The sequence below is a fragment of the Macaca nemestrina genome, chromosome 7, assembly GCF_043159975.1.
Source record: "Macaca nemestrina isolate mMacNem1 chromosome 7, mMacNem.hap1, whole genome shotgun sequence".
In the NCBI taxonomy this organism is placed as follows: Eukaryota; Metazoa; Chordata; class Mammalia; order Primates; family Cercopithecidae; genus Macaca; species Macaca nemestrina.
In genome coordinates, this window is record NC_092131.1 from 102576359 (window position 1) to 102596875 (window position 20517).

The following is a 20517-nucleotide window of genomic DNA, read 5'->3' on the forward strand; positions in this document are numbered from 1 at the left end:
GAGATTTACCAGATGCATGAACTCTTGTGTGGCCCCTGCAGAGGCAGACGGGCCTCCCCGGCTCCACCTTGGTGTGACGGGAAGCACTTATACAGCTGCCACCATCCCAGTGCTGAAAGGTGCATCGCCCTCAAGCCTTGGCAGGAAAAAAAGGTTATAGTGGTTTAAAGTAAGGAACTGTGCTCCATTTATTCCACAGATCTGGTTTAAATGTTGAAGGCACCTGAGCCTCACACCAGCACACACAGGACAACGGTGTCTCTCTGACCTGATGCCAGTACCCATATGCAGGACCACATGATCTTAGCCTGGACAAGTTAGTTGTCTATGCTCCAGAGAATAAAGTTGCAACTTGCTCCTTAATGCATGAGGTTGGTGTGCCAATAGTTAGTTATGTGTACGAAGCCCTCTGAGGTCTCAAGGAAGAGGCTGCGTAGGCTATGTCTGCAAAATTTATAGCACCTCACGGATTTTAGTTTCCTAGTTTCTTGAGCCTTCTTTGCCTTAGTTCAAACACCTTAGTTTGCTGTGTCAATCATGTGCTCTTGCTGACAGCAGATGGCGCTACTGCAGCAAAATGAGATGAAGCGATTGTCATTTTAAGATTTTGTGCACTGAAGAAAAAGAAAACAAAACAAATGTCCTAGCTCTGCTCCCTTGGATCCTGGGGTAGGCCCCTTGCTCATGTCTTTCTTATCCCAGTGACTGGGCCCGACAGGACTTTGGTTAATTCTGGTTACATGTGGCTATGAGCTGGGAGTTGGATATTTCTAGTCACACCAAGATAAAGACACATGTCCTCTCAGCTGACTCCCCAGTGTCCAGAGAAGTGAAGAAAAAGATTCCTGGTAGGAGGATGGGGGACTAGCCTGGTCCTGGAACGGGACAGCTGGAGAGACCACTGAGATCACTAACCCCAGGGACTGCTAAACGTGGCTAAACATCAAAAGTCAGCTATGAAATGTATCCAAAATGCAGATTTCTGAGGTCCCATGCCTCCAACTTCATGAATCAAAATCTCCAAGGGTGGGGCCCAAGAAACAGAATTTCTTTTTAACATGATCCTCCAAGTGATTCCTTATGAAGTGAGGCAGTCACTAGTTCATTGGACCAGTCTTTGTGATCTGCTGATCAAACCCACCTCCTTCATTTTACAGTGAATGACGATGATGACAATAATGAAAATGAACAGTGGCTTACGTCCTGTGGGCTGGGCACTGTTCTAAGCACTCCATATGCATCAACTCATCTAACTTTCAGTGGTGCTATGAGGTAGGTACTGCTTATTATCATCATCCCCATATTGCCAGCAAGGAAAAACAGAACCCAGACCTTGGCCCTGGGACTCAGGAAGGGTTTCATCAGAGATGTTTCTCATGTCTATTGTGGGTACATTTATAGATCATCTTTTTCAGCCAGCTTTAAGCCTCATAGGGAGAGGCTGAATCCTGGGCCCATATGTACCTTTTGGGTGTGCTGGCTTTAAATTCCAGTAATATGTATTTTTAGAAATAATATAGATAGCCTCTATCCATCAGAAAGTAGCAAGGTATGTTTAAACTGCAGCATGAGATATACAGGTGAGGCAAAAAGAAAAGATTCTTTGAATAACGATAAGGACTGTTTGGCATTAGACTGGATCAACAGGGAGGTGTTTTTAAACTTTCCCGTGTGTTTCAAATTTTTTCAGAAGATTTTTAATAACTGGTTATACTCATTTGTAATACAAAAGACACCATGAAGAGTACAGAAAAAAATATGAATGTATTTGAAGAGCCTAGAGAGATGTGTGTGTATAGTGTGTGTGTGTGTGAACACGTGAGTGTGGTGACTCGAGAGAGACCTGGGACACCAGTGATCTTGAGGGGAATCAGGGCAGATGACCATGCCCTCCTAGGACTCATCCTGTGGGGTATCTACTGGCAAGAGACTAAGGGCTGGGAGAAAGCTTGACCCAGTAGATCAACTCCTTTGTGATGATGCCTAGGATGCCTAAGAGAGATGAATACTTAAAGGTAAGGACACTGATTAAATGATTTCTACAGATCCCTCCCAGATGCCATCTGAGACTCAGCTCTTGCAGGAAGGAGGGATCTGGGATCCTAATGCCCAGCTTTCAGATCCCAGCTTGCCAGTCTCCTGTGCTCTTTCATTAACCCACGTTTCTATAAAAACTCCTGAAGCCTGAACAAATTAAGTCACCTGACAGAGATTCCCTAGGGAGACAGCAACTATCAAAGGGTGTTTTGACTTCTCCAATTACAGATCTGATCCCAAAATGCAGCTGCATATCCCAGGCTTAAGGGGTCTGATGGGACAACTCCAATGTGTGATACGCAAACAAAACAAGGTGAGTCCAAGACTCAGAAACTTCTACTCAGTTGGCCACAGTGTTCCCCGGTCTTCACAGAACAGTGTGTTTTGCGTTGGGGCATCTCCATAAATAAGGGCTAACTGAAGGTCCTGATGGAAGGCGGAGATGACTCACCTCAGTGCACTGTACCCCTGGCACACACTGACGCAGCACAGGACCTTCTCTTGGTTTGCCTGAGTCTCCCCCAAGTATTTGCACACGATGTTACCACCCAGGCTGAAGCCCACGACGACCAGCTGGGTCAGGGGATATGTCTTCTTGATGTAGTTCACCATGGCTCCAAATTCCCACGTGCAGCCTGTGGGCAAAAGGGTGAGGTTGCTCAATCATTTCAGGTGCATTGTATATGGAGAAAATGCAAGCTGGAACGTTACTAAACGGGTGCCAGTACACTAAAAGAGAGAGAAGTATGTATATGTGTGTGTGTGTGTGTGTGTGTGTGTGTGTGGATGTGTGTGGAGAGAGAGACAGACAGACACTGCTCTTTGGCTATCCAGAGAGACGTTCCCAGATGCCCCTTGGGATAAGAGGAAACAGGGCCTCAGCAGTGCCCAAGAGTGGAGGTACCATGTATCAAATGTACAATGCTTCTTAAAAAGTAGGTCACAAGAACCTTGTCTAGATGCTCATGAATATCAAAGCAGATTTCAGGGTGTGCATGAGCACATATGCTCACACACAGACCTAAATAAAAGCTAGGCCTGCCTGGGCAAAATGGTGAGACCCCATCTCTACACACTACAGGTGTGTCCCTGTAGTCCCTGCTACTTAGGAGGCTGAGGCAAGAGGATCCCGTCGGGGAGGCAGAGGCTACAGTGAGCCAAGATCACATCACTGCATTCCAGCCTGGGTGACAGAGTGAGACCCTGTTTCAAAAAATAAAATAAAATAAAATAAAATAAGGTAAATAAATAAATAAATGCAAGAGCAAAATCCTTTAAGATTAGCTTCCTAGGCTACAAATTGGAATGCTATACCCATGTGTTTGATGATGATTCATGGTGTTAAGAAAAGTAGCAAGTGGATGTTATTTATAGGATCTTCTTGACAGACTTGGAAAGGAGAGGAAAGAGAAACTTCAGTCCAGAGGGACTGCCAGGATGCTCTGTAGGATTAGGGTAAAATGTTCTTGGTGACGTAGGGACAGGGTGTCAAGGGAGGCAGGCTCATTCAAAAATACACAGAGGAGACCTCTGAACAGAGAGGGTGTTTGGGCCTTGTTTGCCCAGGAGGTATGATCTCAGCTGGTGTCCCCTTGGGAAGTTACTGAAGCCATGTTATGTCTCAGCAGCTTTGCTAAGAGGAGGAGGTGAATGGCCATATTACAAGTGAAGGGATTCATCACATCCTTCTAAGGCCCAACCCCAAACTCTTTAGGGAGCCAATTTAGAATCTAACAGGGAAAGTTAGGGATGTCTACACAAAGCATATACAAAATACACTGGCATGGGAAGAGTACGGATTTACAATGGAAACGGGAGTTGTTGACTTTGGCACCAGCTCAGAGGTTTTGGCATTCTTAATAGAGTTGAACAGAGCTCCTTCCCTAGTCATCAAGCCATGGGGGAAACTATCTTTTAAGCCTGGGGTAAACTCCCCTTATATCTGTCTTCCTTTTGTAGTAGGATGTAGCCTAAGCCAGGCTGGCACAACCCCATGCAGTTCTTAAGCTGCAGTATGCATAGAATCACTTGGAGAAGGTGTTAGAAATGAGCATTCCTGGGCCTAAACTCCAGAGAAGCTGATTCTGTAAGAAGGGGGCCAAGCCCAGGAATCTACACCAAATTTGTTTTTGAGTAGGTAATTCATGCCCATGGTAGAAAATTCAAATGCTGTAAAAGATGGAGTGAAAGGTACGTTTCCTATATTCTTTCTAAAATACCAGTGGTAACATACACATTGTTTGGTGCCTCATTTTTGCCCTTTACAATATGTCTTGCAATATTATGCATCAATACACTTGAAACTGCCCTATTCTTTTTTATTTTTAATGGGGAATAACATACATACAGGAAAATGCATAATCCATGAAGTTTTACACATTTACACCCACATAAGCATAGCCCAGATGAAGATGCAAAATATTTCTGACACCCCTGGAGGCCTCCTCATGCCTCCTCCCAGACAATATCCCCTTTACTTTTGACTAATAATCATCATCTGGAAGTGCTGGGGGCTTAGAAGGAGCTTAAGCAAAAAATGCTTAAAACTAAGGGAAAAACCGGGCCAAGAGCTACTTCCTCCCAAACAGCAGGACCCAGGCACCACCTCCGAGAAGGCAGCCCATCTCCCTCTCCAGTGAGATAGCAGAGGATCAAGTTGCCTATTTTTCTCCCTCTCACACTCAGCAAAGGCTGGGGCAGTTTGCAGGCCTTCAATAAAGAGTTGCTGAATTGAGTGGATTCTCATGACAAGGCCTCTGAATGGGCCCTGAGGACAGGGAAGAAACAAAAAGTGGTCTGGAGGGAACTTTGAACTCTTAACTTTGGAATGTGCAATGCCAGACTGTTGTCCCCACCGAAGTCAGATTCATTCAAGTTTCTTTTTGTTTGTCTGTTTGTTTTTGAGACAAAGTCTCACTGTCACCCAGGCTGGAGGGCAGTGGCACAATCTCAGCTCACTACAACCTCTGCCTCTGGGGTTCAAGCGATCCGCCTGCCTTAGCCCCCCGAGTAGATGGGGTTACAGGCGTGTGCCACCATGTCTGGCTAATTTTTGTATTTTTAGTAGAGATGGGGTTTTGTCTTGTTGGCCAGGCTGGTCTTGAACTCCTGATCTCAGGTGATCTGCCTGCCTTGGTCTCCCAAAGTGCTGGGATTACAGGCTTGAGCCACTGCGTCCGGCCAAGTTTCTCTTTTTAAGAAGGTAGCAATGGAAGGAATATTATGCCTCCAGGTAATGCTGGATTTCAAAATGAAGCTGTGATGTAAAAAAGGGGATGTGCAAACAAACAGCTGAGATCACAATGAGCAATTAGCTGATATCAGCTTCTACACCATGCAACAAACAAAAAATTCAGAAATCCCATTGGAGACATTGTTCACCTCCCTTGGTAACAGGCACTGAAAACTGAACCTTAAAGGAACAGCCTGGCCTCACGGCTAAGTGAAAAGGCTCTGTGGCCAGACTGCTTGGGCCTACCACTGAGTGGCCCCAAATGTTCTCAACTTCTCTTTGATGACAAGTAACCCCTGTATACAGGGAAAATCTACAGCTTCCAGGCACCTTCCTGGAGGCTTAGAACCCGCAGGAATAGGATGAGGCCTGGGAATGGGAACTTTCAACAAACAGCCCAGACAATTTTTATAAGGAGGAAACTGCAAAATATTGTTACCATGGGTAAGTTACCAAACTCTCCTAGGTCTGTTTCATCATCTGTAAAATGGAGGTAATAATTGTAAAGACCTCACAGAGTTGTCTAGAGATCTGAATAAAGTGATATACATAAACAGCTTAGATCAGGGTCCAGAGCATAATAAGCATTCAATGTTAACGGCTATAACTTACTCTGATTATTTTTTCTTTTAAAAAAATGTAAGTGTACCCATGTTTATAGCAGCATTATTCACAAGAACCAAAAAGTGGGGCCAACCCAAGTGTGCCTTGATGGATGAATGGACAAGTGCAATGTGGTATATGTGTACAATGCAACATTATTCAGCTTTAAAAGGGAAGGACATCCCGTCACATGCTACAGCATGGAAGAACCTTGAGGACATTATGCTAAGTGAAGTAAACCACTCACAAAAGGACAAATACTGTAGGATCCTACTTATGTGACATATCTGGACTAGTAAAATTTATAGATGGAAAATAGAATGGTGGTTGCCAGAGGCTAGGGAGAGGGGATAGGGAGTTATTGTTTAATGGGTATAGTTTTAGTTTTGCAAGATGAAAAAATTCTGGAAATTGGCTGCAAAACAATATACTTAACATTACTGAACTGTAAACTTAAAAATGGTTAGGATGAAATATTATTATGTACGTTTTATCACAATTTTAAAAATATTTAAACAAGAATGTAGCTTATCTAAAATTTAGGGTTTTCTCTAAAGCAGTGTTCTTCAACCTGATTGTACATTAGAATCACCTGGGGATTTTTTTTTAAAGCAGGAAAAGTATTTATTATAGGGTATTAAACGGCCTACTGAATCGAGAGAGTTAAAGAAATAGCCTCAAAGCCAAACACCTGGGGAGCTTCTAAAACAACCATACTAATGCCTGGGTCTTCCCCAGCTTAATTAAATCAGAATGTCTGGGGGTGGGATCTGGCCATGGGTGTTCTCTACAAGATCCTCAGGTGCAACCCCTGTGGCTGTGGAGCACTCCTCTAAGGAACAAGGCTCTCTCCATCTCAGACCAATATGAGAAAGCATTTTTTTGAAGCACTCTCTCATCTGTTTCTGGGCCACCCCTTTTCAGACTCCCTTTCCTTTCTACTTGCAGTAAATAACCTTCACAGATGGGGGCGCTGCTTAGCTTTTCGGAAGCTTAGCCTGGTAGCAGTTTTCCAAACAATTCCCCAAAGCAAGGTTTCCACAGGTAGCACATCCCCGTTCAACACAATCAGGCGCTTCCTGTAGATCCACTAATACCTAACAAAAACAAAATTTAAATCCCTTTAAATATATATAATTGCTTTCTAGTAATCTTTCTTGTAAAGAGTGAATTGGAAAAGCTGCACGGAGGTTATATATTACTGCAAGAATGACGTTCTAGCTCAGTGGTTCTCAAAGTGTGGCCCCGAGCAAGTAGCATCAGCATTGCCTGGGAACCGGTTCAAATGCACATTCCAAGCCCACTGAATCAAAAACTCAAGCGGGTGATGCCTAAACAGAGGGCTTGCTAAAATGAGCTTGCAGGACCTCACCTCCAGAGATTCTGATTCCACTGGTCTGGGTGGGCTGACAATATGCATTTCTAACAAGTTCTCAGGTGATGCTGACGTTGGTCCAGAGACCGTACTTTGAGAATCATTGTCCTAGTCGACAGAAAAGCTGGATGAAATCTTTAATTTTCTACCTTTTTTTTTTCTTTGGAGACGAAGTTTTGCTCTTGTTGCCCAGGCTGGAGTGCAATGGCGCAATCTCAGCTCACTGCAACCTCTGCCTCCTGGGTTCAAGCGATTCTCCTGCCTCAGTCTCCCGAGGAGCTGGGATTACAGGCGCCCGCCACCATGCTGGGCTAATTTTCGTATTCTTAGTAGAGACGGGGTTTCACCAGGTTGGCCAGGCTGGTCTAAAACTCCTGACCTCATGATCCACCCACCTCGGCCTCCCAAAGTGCTGGGATTACAGGCGAGAGCCATCGCGCCCAGCCTCTTTTGTCTTTTAAAAGTGCAGCTCGAAAAGATGCTTCATGTCACTCATTGTTAAATAAATGCAAGTTAAAATGACACTTAGAAATCATTTTCCACTGCCCACATCAGAAAAGATGAAGTCTGCCAATACCCAGGACTGGAAGGAGTATGGGTAGCAGGACCTCTGGTCCATCCACTGATGAGGGAGTACACATTGCTATAGGCCTTGGAAGGCAATGCGGTAACATCTGTTAATGTTTTCTAAAGCACAAACCTTTGGTCTAGTAATTCTGCCTGTGGGGACTTTATACTGCATATGTATGTAAACAAGTACATGCAAGAATGTTCACTGCAGCATTTTGCTGTTTGTAGCAGCAAAGGTTTGGAAACAACCTAAATTTCCATTAGTAGGGGAGTGGTTAAATGAAGCACTACACTGCTGGGAAAAAGGATGAATCTGGCCAGGCACGGTGGCTCATGCTTGTAATCCCAGCATTTTGGAAGGCTGAGGCGGGTGGATCATTTGAGGTCAGGAGTTCAAGACCAGCCTGGCCAACATGGTGAAAACCTCTCTACTAAAAATACAAAAATTATCCAGGCAGTGGTGACACGCGCCTGTAGTCCCAGCTACTTGGGAGGCTGGGGCGGGAGAATCACTTGAGCCTGGGAAGCGGAGGTTGCAGTGAGCCAAGATCACGCCACTGCACTCCAGTCTGGGTGACAGAGTGAGAACCTGTCTCCAAAAAAAAAGAATGAATCTGATCTGACATGGAATGGCTCTGAGCCATCTTAAGGGACAAAAACAAGGGGCAAAACAGTGGGGCTGGCACCCTCTCCTGTGTTTGCTTGGGCTTTAAGGGATTACATACACACATATCTGATTGAATATTCACTGGAAAATTGTAGCAGACATTGATTTCCTGGGAAGGAAAACTGGGGGTTTAGGGTAGGAAAGAGATCTAGTTTCACTCATTGTATGTAGCCTTTGGCACAGTTTAACTGTTTTTCTCATGTGTATTAATTTCTTTTAAAACATGAATCTAGCCAGTTTTAAAATCTAGCAAAAAATAAGGAGAAAAAAAGATGTTTAAATTTCCTTAGGCCAGTTTCGACTACGCTAAAGACACCCAACATATCACTCATGCTGGAGAATGGTTTGTGCTGGGGACATTATTTGCCTGCATAAGAAATAGTACTGAGAAACATATTTTAAATTGTTACTAAGTATTTACTTCTCCACCACTTCCTAAGTTTTCTGCCTAATTTTTTCATCTCTTGGCTAATTATATCTTTATGTTTTGTTCTAACGTTGAATGAGCCTCTATTAGATTATAAGCTCCATGAAGCAAAGATATTCTTGCTCTTGTTCACCACTGTATCTGTGAGGCCAGATACTTGGTGGGCACTTAATCAGTGTTACCTAAATGAATGGATGAAAGAACAGATGTACAACGTTCAGCCTCTCTGCTAGGAACTTAAACACAGACAAGGAAGCAGATTTAAAGACATGAAATGCCTTGTCCACCCTCACATAATGAGTAGGACCATGTCTACTCATGACTGTGTCTACTCTAAGTCCAATACTGGACTTTGGACCATGTCAACCCCAAAGCCCAAGCCCCTTGCCTTATATCACAAATCTACTTAGGTAATAGTACTGCAGAGATTTATGCTTCAATTATTAAACATCTTACTTCCACCCCACCATTTGATTCCTTTTATTATTTTTATTTTTATTTTTTTGAGACAGGGTATATCACTCTGTCTCCCTAGGCTGGAGTACAGTGGCATGATTATGGCTCACTGCAGCCTTGACCTCCCCAAGCTCAAGGTGTCCTCCCACCTCAGCCTCTTGAGTAGCTGGCACTACAGGCACATGCCACAAAACCCAGCTAATTTCTGATTTTTTGTAGAGATGGGGGAACTTGCCTGGGAAGTTCCACTATGTTGCCTACGCTGGTCTTGAACTTCTGAGCTCAAGTGAACTGCCCTCCTTGGCTTCCTTTCCCATAGTGCTGGAATTACAGGTGTGAGCCACTGCATCCAGCTTTGATTCCTTGTAGACCCATCTATCATTACTCAGGTTTGAGACTAATTATTTGAGACCTAGAGCAGATGTTCAGATGTCATTGGGACAGTTACAAAACTCAGATTTGCTATACTACTGAGGAGCAATTACAGCTAATTATGTAGGCGCTTTGGGAGCCTCAATTTAATTAAATCCAAACACATCTGATCTGGATAAAGGGCCAGCCCTGCCTGATATCAGACACACTGTTGGATGTTCTGTGAAGAGATGCCACCTCTCCCATGCAAGGGAAGGGCAAAGACATGGTGCCCAGCTCCAGGATCAGCCTTCTGGAAGGTCCTGGGATCTCCCCTGATGTCACTTATCAAACACCTTTAGTGCCTGGGAGCCTCTCCCTGGCCTGTTATTACTAACAGCTACATTAATCTGTTTCAAAATGAGGTTCTATGCATTTAATTCATATGGGATTAGCACTAGGTAACTATATAATCTTGAACCTTTTTAAAGACAAGATGAAATCTGAAACACTAGCTGGGTCTTAGACAGATGAGTGTTACAGGGCCATTTTGGAAAGGCAACCTGCTGGGAACAGGAAAGACCCCTTACCTTTTTCTCAAGTCCCTACACCTAAAGAAAGACAAGGCAAAGGCTGCCTGAAAGCTACTATTTCAACAGCCACTTCCCCAAATGACACTAGCATGACTAAATAGGCTAAAATACAGGGACCCAAGACTTGGTGTTCCTTGTGGATGGAGAGTCTGAGTCATCTCTGTATGTTCCATGCCAGGCATGGGCCTGGCATCTGTGGGCGTGCCACAAAATGTCAGGTGGATAAGAAGGAAGTTTGAATCATTTGGAATGAAGGCATGCAGTACTGGCCAACATGAGTATGCAGGGGACATTAAAGAGGTACTTGAATATCTTTCCCACTAAGTTTAGCCTAAGAGAAAAATATAGTTAGGCTAACAACATGGCTTGCTGACAGGTGGGCGGTTAGGGACCTAGCAGCCCCTGTCACTTCCATAGTAAAAGTATGTGAGTCATTTTTTAAAGTCAAAGGGAAACTATTGTAAAGCTGAGTCATCCAGGAATACAATAGCTGTAGAAATAAAGTTAGGGCGCCTCTGTGCTATCAAATTAGTTGACCTTGTCCTTATCTCCGAAACAAGGATTTTAAAAAAATGAGTGTTTTCAGCTTTGTTTCCCCAGGTGTAGGATGCCTAAAACTAAAACTGCCCTCTTATGGCTAAAGGTTTAAGTATTTAGATATCGTCCTGAAAGTGCAGAACTCATCGCTGCTTGGCCACTGTTCTGCTTTGGATATGACTCCCTGACACACTTCCTGCAGCTTCTGGCCCCTGGCTCTCAGCAGACGACCCTGACAGGTGTTTTACTACGATGTCTGAGCTTCTGCAAACTCACTACCTTCACTTTCACATTCTTTCTCTCCCTTCACCCATCTCTTCCTCCTCCCTTCCCATTGTGCCCTTCTGCCATTATAAAACTCAACTGTTTAATGTAGAGGCAACACAATTCATAACTATGAATATAATCCAAAATTGAGTCTACAGCAATGAAAATGGTAGACATGAGAAGCTTATCGAAACACCTATGTTTATGATCTAATAGAAGACTGTAAGATATTAAGCAGTAAAAACACAATAGAAGTTCCTTAAAAATAAGTTCCTTAAAAATCACTGCCTGAAACTCTTACAGTGAGATGTCTTGGATTGTGGGTGATCTCTACAGCATGCTAAAGGTAGGTAACCCTATATCCTAGTCTCTCCAAGAGGGTCCTGGAATTTGTTGTTTGGATGCAGTTATTAATAAAGTTATTAATTATCATTATAAAGTTATTAATAAAGTCCCTTTTCAAAAGTGTCTCTATTGGAATGTGAAATTATATGGAGGAGGGCCTCCCTCCCTTCTAAGACTGAAGGCCCGTCCTCTAAGCAAGACCAAGTTTTCTGACCTTAGCTTGAGGTTCCGAAAGATTGTTTGTATGTATATTTGTTTGTTTTAAGTGATATGGTCTCACTCTGTAGCTCAGGCTGTGCAGTGACATGATCACAGCTCAGTGCAGCCTTGAACTCCTGGGCACAGCTTCTGGAGTAGCCGGGACTACAGACATGAGCCACCATGCGCAGCTAATTTATTATTTTTTTTTTTTTTTAGAAATGAGGTCTCACTGTGATTAAAGGTGTGAGCCACTGTACCCAGCCCAAGAGATAAATTTTGTTTGTTTTTGAGACAGGGTCTCACTCTGTCGCCCAGGCTGGAGTGCAGTGGCATGATCACAGTTCACTGCAGCCTTAATCCAAAAGATAGTTTAAAAAACAAGAAAGTTCCTGTATTAAACCCAGTTGGACATTAAAGAGTTCCTCCTTCAAGCAAGAGAATACAATGCTGTGATTTCAGGTACTTCCTCACAGCTTGATGTCTAATGCCAGAGACTCAAGAGTTTAGAAATAAGGGCAGGGCCCACTTCTTCCCTGTTTAAACTCACAGGAAAAAGCAATTTAAATATTCAAGGCCATTTTCAATGCCAAGTGCCCCAGCTTGGTATTTTGGTGGGAGATGGGTGCTAAGTTCTTAGAAGGCTCATGATCTTAAGGGACTCAGTTACCTTTGGGGGGCCAAAGCCAGGTTATTTTTATTCCTTTCACTTGACATAGAAGATAATGTTTTTAATCCTATTTTTGTCTCTCTCTCTCTCTTTAAATCAAGATCAAACTAATAAGATCCTTTGTTACTTGGCTCTTGACTTTCTGGTGATAAAACTTTCAAGATATGAAGGTATGATATGGAGGCCAGAATAACCACAAGCTGGAAAATTCTGGTTTTCAGTTTATTCTTTGGCTAGTGGATTTGATCTACCTCTACTGTGCTCTGAACATGAATAATAGACTGTTGGGATAAGGCACTTGGCCAAAGAAAGAAGCAGCAGAATGCTTCCTGAATTCACTGGTCCCCTACAGAATCACTGACAAAAACATTCACATTCCAAACATTGTCTAGTTTAGCAAATCAATTATGTCAATAAAGAGTAAGCCAACATGTCTACTGCTGCAGTGCTCCAATTAAAGATTAGGCTCTTTATAATAAATTCACTTCAAGAAAATCTTCATGACTTCTTCATCTTCCTTTATTTCCAAGTGTTATTGACCTCACCCACATGACAGGGTTGTTTACCTGGCCTGACTCAGTAGAGTACCCTATTTCTTTAAAATAAATTTTTTTTTAGGGACGAGGACTTGCTATATTGGACATTAAAGAGTTCCTCCTTCAAGCAAGAGAATACAATGCTGTGATTTCAGGTACTTCCTCACAGCTTGATGTCTAATGCCAGAGACTCAAGAGTTTAGAAATAAGGGCAGGGCCCACTTCTTCCCTGTTTAAACTCACAGGAAAAAGCAATTTAAATATTCAAGGCCATTTTCAATGCCAAATGCCCCAGCTTGGTATTTTGGTGGGAGATGGGTGCTAAGTTCTTAGGAGGCTCATGATCCTAAGGGACTCAGGTCTTGAACTCCTACCCTCAAACTATCCTCCTGCCTTAGTCTCTTGAGTAGCTGAGATTACAGCTGCATGCTACCTCGCTTGGCACAATAAGAAATTTAAGACAGTTTGGTAAACTTTACTCTTTTTTTTTTTTTTTTTTTTTTGAGACGGAGTCTCGCTCTGTCGCCCAGGCTGGAGTGCAGTGGCCGGATCTCAGCTCACTGCAAGCTCCGCCTCCCGGGTTCGGGCCATTCTCCTGTCTCAGCCTCCTGAGTAGCTGGGACTACAGGCGCCCGCCACCTCGCCCGGCTAGTTTTTTGTATTTTTTAGTAGAGACGGGGTTTCACCGTGTTAGCCAGGATGGTCTCGATCTCCTGACCTAGTGATCCGCCCGTCTTGGCCTCCCAAAGTGCTGGGATTACAGGCTTGAGCCACCGCGCCCGGCCAACTTTACTCTTGTGGGTGTTCTTCACGTTTATTTTTACTCAGGTTGGCTAATGTCTTTATCAAAAGACACATATTTAATATTTTCCAGTTTAAAGAATTTATGCGGTGGCTCACGCCTGTAATCCCAGCACTTTGGGAGGCCGAGGCGGGTGGATCACAAGGTCAGGAGATCGAGACCACGGTGAAACCCCGTCTCTACTAAAAATACAAAAAATTAGCCGGGCGCGGTTGTGGGCGCCTGTAGTCCCAGCTACTCGGGAGGCTGAGGCAGGAGAATGGCATGAACCCGGGAGGCGGAGCTTGCAGTGAGCCGAGATTGCGCCACTGCACTCCAGCCTGGGCGACAGAGCGAGACTCCATCTCAAAAAAAAAAAAAAAAAAAAAAAAAAGAATTTATGAACTATACAAAAGTAAGTGGTGAGGAATTAAAAAAAAAAAACATTTTTTAGAATGTAACATGTACTACAGTGAAAACATCTTTCCAGTACTGATTTTAAGGGCTGGCTCTGAATATAGAAGCCAGTCGCTTTGAGCTGGAGGCGTGTGGCCCAAACAGATTTGGCCAGGAGGCCAATACTGAAGGTTGTCCAGTTGGAAAGCAAGCATTGCATACTGCAGAATAATCACCACAGATGACATCCCCGTACACAGAGCTGTAACTCAGACTCAGCTCAAAGAAGGAAGAATTTTATGCTCAACACGAGCAGGTTCTTAAACCGGTCCTTGCGGAAATTCCAAAGTTCACATGCGGTATGAAGTGGATGCAGAGGCAAGGTCGTTTAACAGTTCAAGTAAATGTTTGCCTTTTCTCCTCTAAGGTGGCTCACAGAAAACAAAGTTAGAGTGAAGGGCCAACGAAGATGATAATCAGTATCATTTACTGGTATTTGCTGGACTCTATGCCACGCACTTTTATATTATTGCCTTTTTTTTTTTTTTTTTTTTTAAGATGGTCAGTCTCTGTCACCTAGGCTGGAGTGCAGTGGCGTGATCTTGGCTCACTGCACTCCCGGGCTCAAGTGCTTCTCCTGCCTTTGCCTCCTGAGTAGCTGGGATTATAGGTGTGCATCATCACACCTGGCTTTTTGTATTTTTAGTAGAGACGAGGTTTCACCATGTTCTACCAGGCTGGTCTTGAACTCCTGGGCTCAAGTGATCCACCTGCCTGGGCCCCCAAAGTGCTGGGATTACAAGTGTGAGCCACCATGCTGGGCCTTATTGCCAAATTTCTTAACAGCTTTTCTCAGCTTTCTCGACCAGGGAGTCAAACCCTCAGCTGTTCGACTCTAAATCACAGGTCATCTCCCTATCCAGGCCTTTCCTGACCATCTCTCTCTAAGTGATACACTAGATAGAGGAGATTAACACACAATAATATAAAAATTAAAAATGCAGATCTGGTCCCTGTCTGTGAAAAGGTTGCTGTTAGTAAATATTCCTTTTGGACAAACCTAGCCAATAAGCTTAGACTAATTGTGACTGTGCACCCTCCTTCCCCAACTAGATGGTGAGAGTTCCTCATAGACTGGGATCTTCCTGAAGGCAGGGACTCGAACTCACACCTGTATTCCCACTGCAGAGGCTGGCCCCAACATTGTCTGGAGGATGCTGGATGAACAAAAGATCAAAGACCAAACCCACAGGCCCAATTCTGTGGCTCTGAGATGCTCTTAGATGCTATTTTGCCTTAAACCTAAAATGTATCTGACTGGGAAACTATTTCCTCACTCCTTAGTCTCTTACACGGAGAGGCAATGGAGCCTGTTGTTTAGGAGCACGGATTCTAGGACTAGACTGTGAGACTGCCTGTGTTTGAAGCCTGGGCTGCCCACTCATTAACTCTGTGATTTGGAGCAAGTTAGTCATCTTTGCTGGGCCTCAGTTTCCTCACCTGTAAAAGGGGGGTGACTGATTTAATATATCCTACAAAGTACTCAGAACAGTGCCTGGCACACAGCAGATGCTATGTAAGTAATAGGTATCAGTAAGAACAGTAATGACCACTACCACCAAAGTGAGGAAAAAGTCTTTTTAAATAATGAAACATCACCCCTGCTCCTCAGTATTCTAATGAAGAGTATCCTAAATAGGAAATGAACACTACCACAGAGGTGGTATTGAGTTGGGGTTAAGAGTCACACTGATTGAAGGCTGGTTCCGCCACTCACTAGTCGCATGACTCAGGGCAAGGTACTTAACCTCTGTAAGCCTGTGAAGTGGGGATACTAATTAAAACCTACCTTTGAGGCAGTAAGGATCAAGTGATGTAAAATGAAAGCACATGCCTGGCACTCATTAGAGTGAGATAAATGGTAACTGCTGTCATGAAGGATCTTCCTTAATGAATTTATCTTTCAAAGGCAGCGCGAAGGGTTCTAAATCACAAGCATGCGTAATTATCCATTTAGGAAATTCTGTGCAAGGCAGATCTGTTTTCAACAATTTCTAATCACATTAGCAAAGCTTATGTGGTTTGGAACAGAATTGGGTTGATAAACGGGAAAAGATCCTTTACAATTTTCTCAGAGAGATCCGAGGCAGGTGCATAACAGGAAGAGAAGAATATAGAGTTTCATGTTAATGCCCTCTTTAGTTTTCTTCTGGTCAAGATCACAGTTGCAAAAAGCCCAAAGGATATTCACAGTGACTTGAATGCCTGACATCTGCTCAAAAAAGAGGCAATTTGCCTAACGGAAAACTCACATGTAGGGCACAATGGTTTGGGATGTACTAGTTTGTAAAGTATCGCCTTACATCCACAAACTGCCAGTTCCCATCTCAGTAGGCATTCAGTAAACAGTGATGCAGTGAGTGCTTTTTATCATCCAAGCAAGATTCTAGGCACTGGGGAGCTACAGCAGGGAGCGCAAAAAACTGCCTGCTCTCAGGGAGTGAACTTTTCGGATGGAGAGACAGATAACAGACATATAAACAAATAATTTCACAGATTATGAAAACAAATCCTTAATTTCAAATCTTAAGTGCCTTGAAGAAAGTAAGGAAGGGCATTAGATAATGACGGGGTTTTGGGGTGGGGCAACTTTAGATGGGGGAGAGGAGTCAAGTAAGGGCTCTCTCAGAGGGTGACATCTTTGTTGAGTCCTGGATGACAAGGAGAAGCCAAGTGAAGACCACAAAAGGGCCTTCCAAACAGAACTTGGGCAGTCCTGGGATTAGCAGGCCCTGGAGTTCAGTGCCTGGAATTTCTATATACTCAGGGTGGGAACAGGGGGCTTGATGGTGGACTGCAGTATGTCCTGGGGATCCAGAGAACTCCCCCAATGTCACATCCAGTGATCCCACCTGGAAGAGAGGCTTACTTGGTTGGGGACCTGTTAAAAACGCGGGAAAGGAGATTGAAAAGCGGCATAAGAAACCTATCAGCCAACTAGAATATATGGACTTGGATCCTAAATTGAACAAATGAATTAAAATGGAAAAAAGCAGAAAGACAATGGGGAAATTGAATTGCTCTTGAGGAATACTGTTTTAAGTGTTTCTGTTGTGATGATGCCCTTGTGCTTCTGTTGTATTATGGGCTGAATGGTGTCTCCCCCAAGATTCATATGCTGAAGTCCTAACCCCCAGTACCTCAGAATGTGACTGTAGTAGGAGATAAGGCTTTTAAAGATGTAATTAAGCCAAAATGTGGTTGTTAGGGTGGGCCCTAATGCAGGATGACTGGTGTCCTTTCAAGAAGAGATTAGGACACAGAGAGATATCAGACAGAGACACAGGTGACTGTAGTGTCAATCCACAGCAAGAAAACAGTCATCTACAAGCCAATAAGAGAGGTATCAGAAGAAACCAACCCTGCTGACACCTTGATCTCGGACTTCTAGGCCCCAGAACTGTGAGAAAATAAATTGCTCTTGTATAAGCCACTCCCACTGTAGTACTTTGTTATGGCAGTCCTAACAAATGAAGACAGTTTACAAAGAGCCTGTGTATCTTAGTGATACACACTGGAAATAGTCACAGGTGAAACTAGACAGGCTGTCTGGAGCTTGCTTCAAAATAATCTTTGAGGCTGGGCGCAGTGGCTCACGCCTGTAATCCCAGCACTTTGGGAGGCCGAGGTGGGTGGATCACCTGAGGTCAGGAGTTCGAGACCAGCCTGGCCAACATAGTGAAACCCTGTCTCTACTAAAAATACAAAAATTAGCTGGGTGTGGTGGCGGGTGCTTATAATCACAGCTACTAGGGAGGCTGAGGCAGGAGAATCACTTGAACCCGGGAGGCAGAGGTTGCAGTGAGCTGAGATTATATACCACTGTACTCTAGCCTGGGCGACAGAGTGAGACCTTGTGTCAATAAATAAAATAAAACAAAACAGCCGGGCGCGGTGGCTCACGCCTGTAATCCCAGCACTTTGGGAGGCCGAGGCGGGCGAATCACGAGGTCAGGAGATCGAGACCATCCTGGCTAACACGGTGAAACCCCGTCTCTACTAAAACTAAAAAAAAAACTAGCCGGGCGAGGTGGCGGGCGCCTGTAGTCCTAGCTACTCGGGAGGCTGAGGCAGGAGAATGGCGTGAACCCGGGAGGCGGAGGTTGCAGTGAGCTGAGATCCGGCCACTGCACTCCAGCCTGGGCGACAGAGCGAGACTCCGTCTCAAAAAAAAAAAACAAACAAAACAAAACAAAACAAAACAATCTTTGAGAGGGGATGCAAGAAAATAGTAGTTTATAAAGCAAACAAGATCGGCCATGAGTTGAACAACTGTTGAGGTTGGGTAAAGGGTACACTGGGGTTTATTCTACTATTCTCCCTACTTCTGCATATTGTCTGTAATAAAAAGTAAAAAAGCAAAAATAGAAAAATAAAACTAAAGAGGGAACAAGAAATAAAACCTATATCTGTGGCTCTGAAAAATCTTGGCTGTACCTTAGACTCCCCAAGAGCTAAGCCACTGGCACTGGTATTTAAGAGCTCCCGTGGGGAATTCTAATGTTGACAACAAACTGACCTACACAAAGAGAACTAGAAGTTCTTTTAGGTAGAAATAAAGGAAGACTTGAAGGAAAAGGTCATGCTCCTGGATGAGAAAAGTAAGTATTATAAATTTTTCTACATGAATTTATATATTAAAGTTCCCCTTCAGAAATTGTGATAAGCTGTGCGAGAGTTCACCACCAATAACTACTTTCCATCTCTAGGAAGGATGCATCTCCCCTACCCCACTAAGGTTAGGATTGGTCATGTACTGTACTTTGACCACTAAATTGTGACCAGGAGTGACCTCTGTCATTTCTGAGCAGAAGCTTCAAGAGCCACACTGTTCCTACCCTTGGGAAATGTTTCAGCAGGTAGATGCTCTGTGGGCCTGGTTCCTTGAGTGAGGATCATAACAATGGAGACAGAGGCCCCTCAGCTAAGCCATAATGAATGGTTAGTATGGACAGAAACAATTGTTTTAAACCACTGAGATCCAAGTTGTTAGCTTCCACAGCATAATCTAGTCCATCTTGACTAATACAAAAACTCAACATGGAACTTGATACATTAATTCTGTGGTTCAAATTTAAAAAAAGGTAGGGAGACAAGAGCATACTCTGAAAGAGCCATGAGTCAGGGTTGGTACCATCAGATATCAGGCCTTATTGCAAGGCAACAATAATTAAAAATTGAGAACAGTACTGGGTGTAGAAACAAAAGTTGACAAAGATCTTTGTACTAAAGTATAGAAAGCCCACACATCAACAGCTAACACACTTACATGAGGACATGATTAACTATGATAAAAGGTTTCCGGTTCTAGCATGTTAACTGTGGACCTACCTCAATCGACCAGTCAAAAGTAACAAGCATGCGCTTTGCTCTAATGTGTTAGGTCACCTTTGGTGAAGGATTGCTCCTTTTCCACCAGCCCAGGAAAAAGTTTACTAAAAACATTATTTTAAACTAAAATTACACCAATAGCACCTAACAAAACAATAGCGCTTTCTCTCTCTCGGCTCTTTGGAGCTACCAAAGATGTTTTAATTTTTACATTTCAACAAAGCATCCAAATTCTGGATTTCTGATCTTTTTAATGTCATATTTGTTTGATCTTATCCTCCAATGGTTAAAAGAAATTATTAACAAGTAAAACATGTACTGATACACACAAAAAAACAAATAGTATGGTTAGAAGAAAACACTCATTTTTTTTCTAGGTAACCTGTCTTTCTAGAACATTTCTAAAGTATAATAAACTACAGAAATTTGCTTCTAAAATTCTGATGAAATAAAATGTAACAACACCATCCACAGATTAAAGGAGATAGTTAATTTTCAAAACTGGGGGCCTGAAGCTCTCCCCTGATGGATTCACCTCATCTCCAAGGGTTTTTCATGCTCACAGGCAGCTCCTCAGCCCAAACATAGAGTGCTCTTAAGGCAGCCGTGAATGCTGCTCTTCTGCATGGGTTGCCCTTCCACAGCCCACTCCCCTGTCTATAAACTCCAACTGTTTATGAGTGCCTCCATTCAGGAGCTCATCTTTGAGAACCCAGCTCAAATGCCTTTCCTGCGAGAATTCTTCCTCCCACAACTTGACTCCTCGCCCACAGATCCAGGCTGGTTTCTCCATGCTGCTGCAGCATATTCACCAGGCCCGCGTATTAGTCCACTCATCATGCTGTATTGTAATTTTTTTTTTTCTTTTTGAGACGGTGTCTTGTTCTGTCACCCAGGCTGAAGTGCAGTGGTGTGATCTCGGCTCACTGCAACCTCCGCCTCCTGGGTTCAAGTGATTCTCCTGCCGCAGGCTCCCAAGTAGCTGGGATTATAGGTGCCTGCTACGACGCCCAGCTAATTTTTGTATTTGTAGTAGACACGGTTTCACCACGTTGGCCAGGCTGGTCTCAAACTCCTGACCTCAG

General features: G+C 43.6%; 1 protein-coding gene across 3 annotated transcripts in view; it reads right to left on the reverse strand.

The window, feature by feature from the left end:
• The window catches only part of LOC105488339 (abhydrolase domain containing 2, acylglycerol lipase), a 118837-nt gene that overhangs the window by 25178 nt on the left and 73142 nt on the right, over window positions 1–20517 (reverse strand). For all 3 annotated transcript variants that reach the window (XM_011752287.3, XM_011752289.3, XM_011752286.3), the window contains one exon: window positions 2489–2672. In XM_011752287.3, coding sequence (XP_011750589.1) covers window positions 2489–2672 — 184 coding nt within the window. The remainder of the gene's footprint in view (window positions 1–2488; window positions 2673–20517) is intronic.